The 4,029-nt window shown below is 37.8% G+C and overlaps 1 protein-coding gene across 1 annotated transcript; it reads left to right on the top strand.

Annotated features, from left to right (window-relative positions):
• The first annotated feature begins 1,296 nt into the window (after positions 1 to 1,296).
• Positions 1,297 to 1,956, top strand: LOC133081874 (heterogeneous nuclear ribonucleoprotein A1-like). The gene has a single exon (XM_061178200.1). The coding sequence runs from the start codon at positions 1,297 to 1,299 to the stop codon at positions 1,954 to 1,956; it is 660 nt and encodes a 219-aa protein (XP_061034183.1).
• The last annotated feature ends 2,073 nt before the right edge of the window (positions 1,957 to 4,029 follow it).

Below are 4,029 nucleotides of genomic sequence, written 5' to 3'. Positions count from 1 at the left end.
CAGAGGTCCTAAACTTCGTTCAGGCAAGTTAGTAAACAACCAAGAAAATAATGATAGCAACCATCAGGAGGCAAAATCAGAATCGAGAATTGTTAAAACATACAGTTGACCCTTGCTCAGCACGGGGGATTGGGGCGCTGATCCTCCATGCAGTTGAAAATCCGCATATAACTTTATAGACAGCTATCCGTATTCGCCATTCCTCTGCATCTGCAGTTCCTCCGTATATTCATCCACAGATTCAACCAACCGTGTAGTACTGTGGTATTTACTATTGAAGAAAATCCATGTATAAGGAGACCCATGCAATTCAAACCCATGTTGTTCAAGGGTCAACTGTATTATCTAATATGAGCAGTATTCACCAAAAAATTATGATATGCAAATAGATTTTAAAAAAGTAAAGAAATGGATTCAGCAATTTAAATCGTCCCCCCACCCCCCCCCCCACACACACAAAAAGCCCAGGCTCATGTGACTTTTGTGGTAAATTGGATCAAATATTTAAAGGAAAAAAATCACACCAATCCTTTACAGACTCTTTCAACAAATGAGGAGGAGGGAAGTGCTTCCCAATTCCTTCTGTGAGGCCAGTATTACTCTGATACCAAAGACACATATAAAGACATCAGAAGAAAAGAAAACTACAGACTGATATCCCTCCTGAATACACATGCAAGAAATCTTAAAAAGCATCAGCACACTGAATTCAGCAATATATAAAAAGGATTATAAAACACAACAAAGTTGGATTTGTTCCAGAAATGCAAATTGGAGAAGTATTAAAAACAATTAGAGACTTCCCTGGCGGTCCAGTGGTTAAGATTTCGCCTTCCAATGCAGGGGGTGCAGGTTCGATCCCTGGTCGGGGAGCCATGATCCCACATGCCTCGCGGCCAAAAAACCAAAACATAAAACAGAAGCAATATTGTGACAAATTCAATAAAGACTTTAAAAATGGTCCACATCAAAAAAATCTTAAAAAAAAACAATTAAGCTTTCTGCCCATGGATGCTGCCTAGTAAGCATCGTTGAAGTCTCCCCCCTCTACTGCCGTCTTGTCTAAGTCAGAGTCTCCCAAAGAGCCTGAACAGCTGCGGAAGCTCTTTATTGAAGGTTTGAACTTTGAAACAACCGATGCGAGTCTGAGGAGGCATTCTGAGCAATGGGGAACACTCACAGACTGTGTGGTAATGAGGGATCCAAACACCAAGCGCTCCAGAGGCTTCAGGTTTGTTACGTATGCCACTGTGGATGAGGTGGATGCAGCCATGAATGCAAGGTCACACAAGGTAGATGGAAGAGTTGTGGAACCAAAGAGGGCCGTCTCAAGATTCTCAAAGACCTGGTACCCACTTAACTGTGAAAAAGTTTTTTGTTGGTGGCATTAAAACAGACACTGAAGAACATCACCTAAGAGATTATTTTGAACAGTATGGGAAAATCGAAGTGATTGAAATCATGACTGACCAAGGCAGTGGCAAAAAGAGAGGCTTTGCTTTTGTAACCTTTGATGACCATGACTCCGTAGACAAGATTGTCATTCAGAAATACCACACTGTGAATGGCCACAACTGTGAAGTAAGGAAAGCCCTATCTAAGCAAGAGATGGCTAGTGCTTCATCCAGCCAAAGAGATCACAGTGGTTCTGGAAACTTTGCTGGTGGTCGCAGATGTGGTTTTGGTGGGAGTGACAACTTTGGTCGTGGAGGAAACTTCAGTGGTCGAGGTGGCTTTGGTGGCAGCCGAGGTGGTGGTGGATATGGTGGCAGCAGGATGGCTGTAATGGATTTGGTAATGATGGAAGCAATTTTGGAGGTGGTGGAAGCTACAGTGACTTTGGCAATTACAACAATCAATCTTCAAATTTTGGACCCACCCACAAAAGGAGGAAACTTTGGAGGCACAAGTTCTGGCCCCTGTGGTGGTGGAAGCCAATACTTTGCCAAACCATGAAACCAAGGTGGCTCTGGAGGTTCCAGTGGCAGCAGTAGCTATGGCAGTGGCAGAAGGTTTTAATTACTGCCAGGAAACAAATCTTTGCAGGAGAGGAGAGCCAGAGAAGTGACAGGGAAGCTACAGGTTATAACAGATTTGTGAATTCAGCCAAGCACAGTGGTGGCAGGGCCTAGCTGCTACAAATAAGACGTTTTAGACAATACTCATGTGTATGGGCAAAAAGAGCTCGAGGACTGTATTTGTTGTTTTTGTTGTTGTTGTTGTTGTTGTTTTATATTTGTATAACTTTTTTTTAAAACATCTTTATTAGAGTGTAATTGCTTTACAATGGTGTGTCAGTTTCTGCTTTATAACAAAGTGAATCAGTTATACATATACATATGTCCCCATATCTCTTCCCTCTTGCATCTCCCTCCCTCCCACCCTCCCTATCCCACCCCTCTAGGTGGTCACAAAGCACCAAGCTGATCTCCCTGTACTATGCGGCTGCTTCCCACTAGCTATCTATTTTACATTTGGTAGTGTATATATTCGAGGACTGTATTTGTGACTAATTGTATAACAGGTTATTTTAGTTTCTGTTCTGTCGAAGGTGTAAAGCATTCCAACAAAGGGTTTTAATGTAGATTTTTTTTTTTTGCACCCATGCTGTTGATTGCTAAATGGAATAGTCTGATCATGACACTGAATAAGTGTGTCTTTAAAAAAAAAAGCCCACAAAACAATTAAAAATACCATATTAATAGAATAAAGGACAAAATACACATAATCATCTCAAAAGATACAGGAAAAGCATTTGATAAAATTCAACACCCTGTCATGATAAAAGCACTCAACAAACTAGGATTAGAAGGAAACTTTCCTAACCTGATAAAGAACATCTATGAAAAACCTTTAACTAATATATATAATCATGACAGACTGAATACTTTTCCTCTAAGATCAGAAACAAGACCAGAGTGTCCACTGTCATCACTTCTATTCATCATTGTACTGCATTGTACTGGAGATTCTAACCAGTGCAAAAACAACAAAATTATTTTAAAGCCATTCAGATTAGAAAGGAAGTAGTAAAAACTGTCTTAATTTGCAGACAACATGATTTATATTTAGAAAATTCTAAGGAATATGCACAAACACACACTACTAAAATTAATAAATGAATTTAGCAAGGTCACAAGACACAAGATCCATATACCAAAATTATTTGTATTTCTGTACATTAACAATGAACAATCCAAAAATGCAATTAAGAAAACTATCAGGAAAACATTCCTAACAACATCAAAAAGAATAAAATACTTAAGAAGAAATTTAGTAAAAGAAGTACAAAATTTGTATACTGAAAACCACAAAACATTGCTAAGATAAATTTTAAAAGATCTAAATAAACGGGAGAGACATTCCATGTTAATGGGTTGGAATTTTCAGTATTGTTAAGATTGCAAGGTTCCCTAAATTGACAAGGTAAGCCTAAAATTCAAATGGAAATGCAAAGGTCCTCAAATAGCCAAAATAAATTTGAAAAATGATAACAAAGTTGGAGGATTTACACTACCCTATTTTAAAACTTTCAAAAGTTAATAATGGAGACAGTGTGGTATTGGCATAAGGATGGGCATGTAGATCAATGGAACAGAATTGGGAGTCCAGAAATAAACCCATACGTTTATGATCAAATGATTTTTCAACAAGGCTCCAAGACAATTCAATGGGAAGAGGATAGCCCTTGCAACAAATGGTTCTGTGTCAATTGAATATCGATAAAATGCCAAAAAATTAATTTAGACCCTTACTTTACACTATAAACAAAAATAAGTCTCAATAGATCATAGACTTAAATGTAAAAACTAAATCTATAAAAATTCTAGAAGAAAATATAGGAGAAAATATTTGTAACCTTTAGTTAAACAAAGCTTAGATATGATACCAAAAGCACTAGCAACAATGACAAAAAAAGTAAATAAAAGACTTCATCAAAATTAAAAACCTTTGTGTTTCAAAGGATACCATCAAGAAAGTGAAGACAACTCACGGAATGGGAGAAAATATTTGCAAATCATTTAACTG

Source organism: Eubalaena glacialis, chromosome X, assembly GCF_028564815.1.
Source record: "Eubalaena glacialis isolate mEubGla1 chromosome X, mEubGla1.1.hap2.+ XY, whole genome shotgun sequence".
Taxonomy (NCBI): domain Eukaryota; kingdom Metazoa; phylum Chordata; class Mammalia; order Artiodactyla; family Balaenidae; genus Eubalaena; species Eubalaena glacialis.
This window is presented reverse-complemented; position numbering and strand designations above follow the sequence as displayed.

What these genes read in the sequence shown, in the direction of transcription:
- LOC133081874 (XM_061178200.1), top strand. Translation starts at nt 1,297, where the DNA reads ATGGAAGAGTTGTGGAACCAAAGAGGGCCGTCTCAAGATTCTCAAAGA.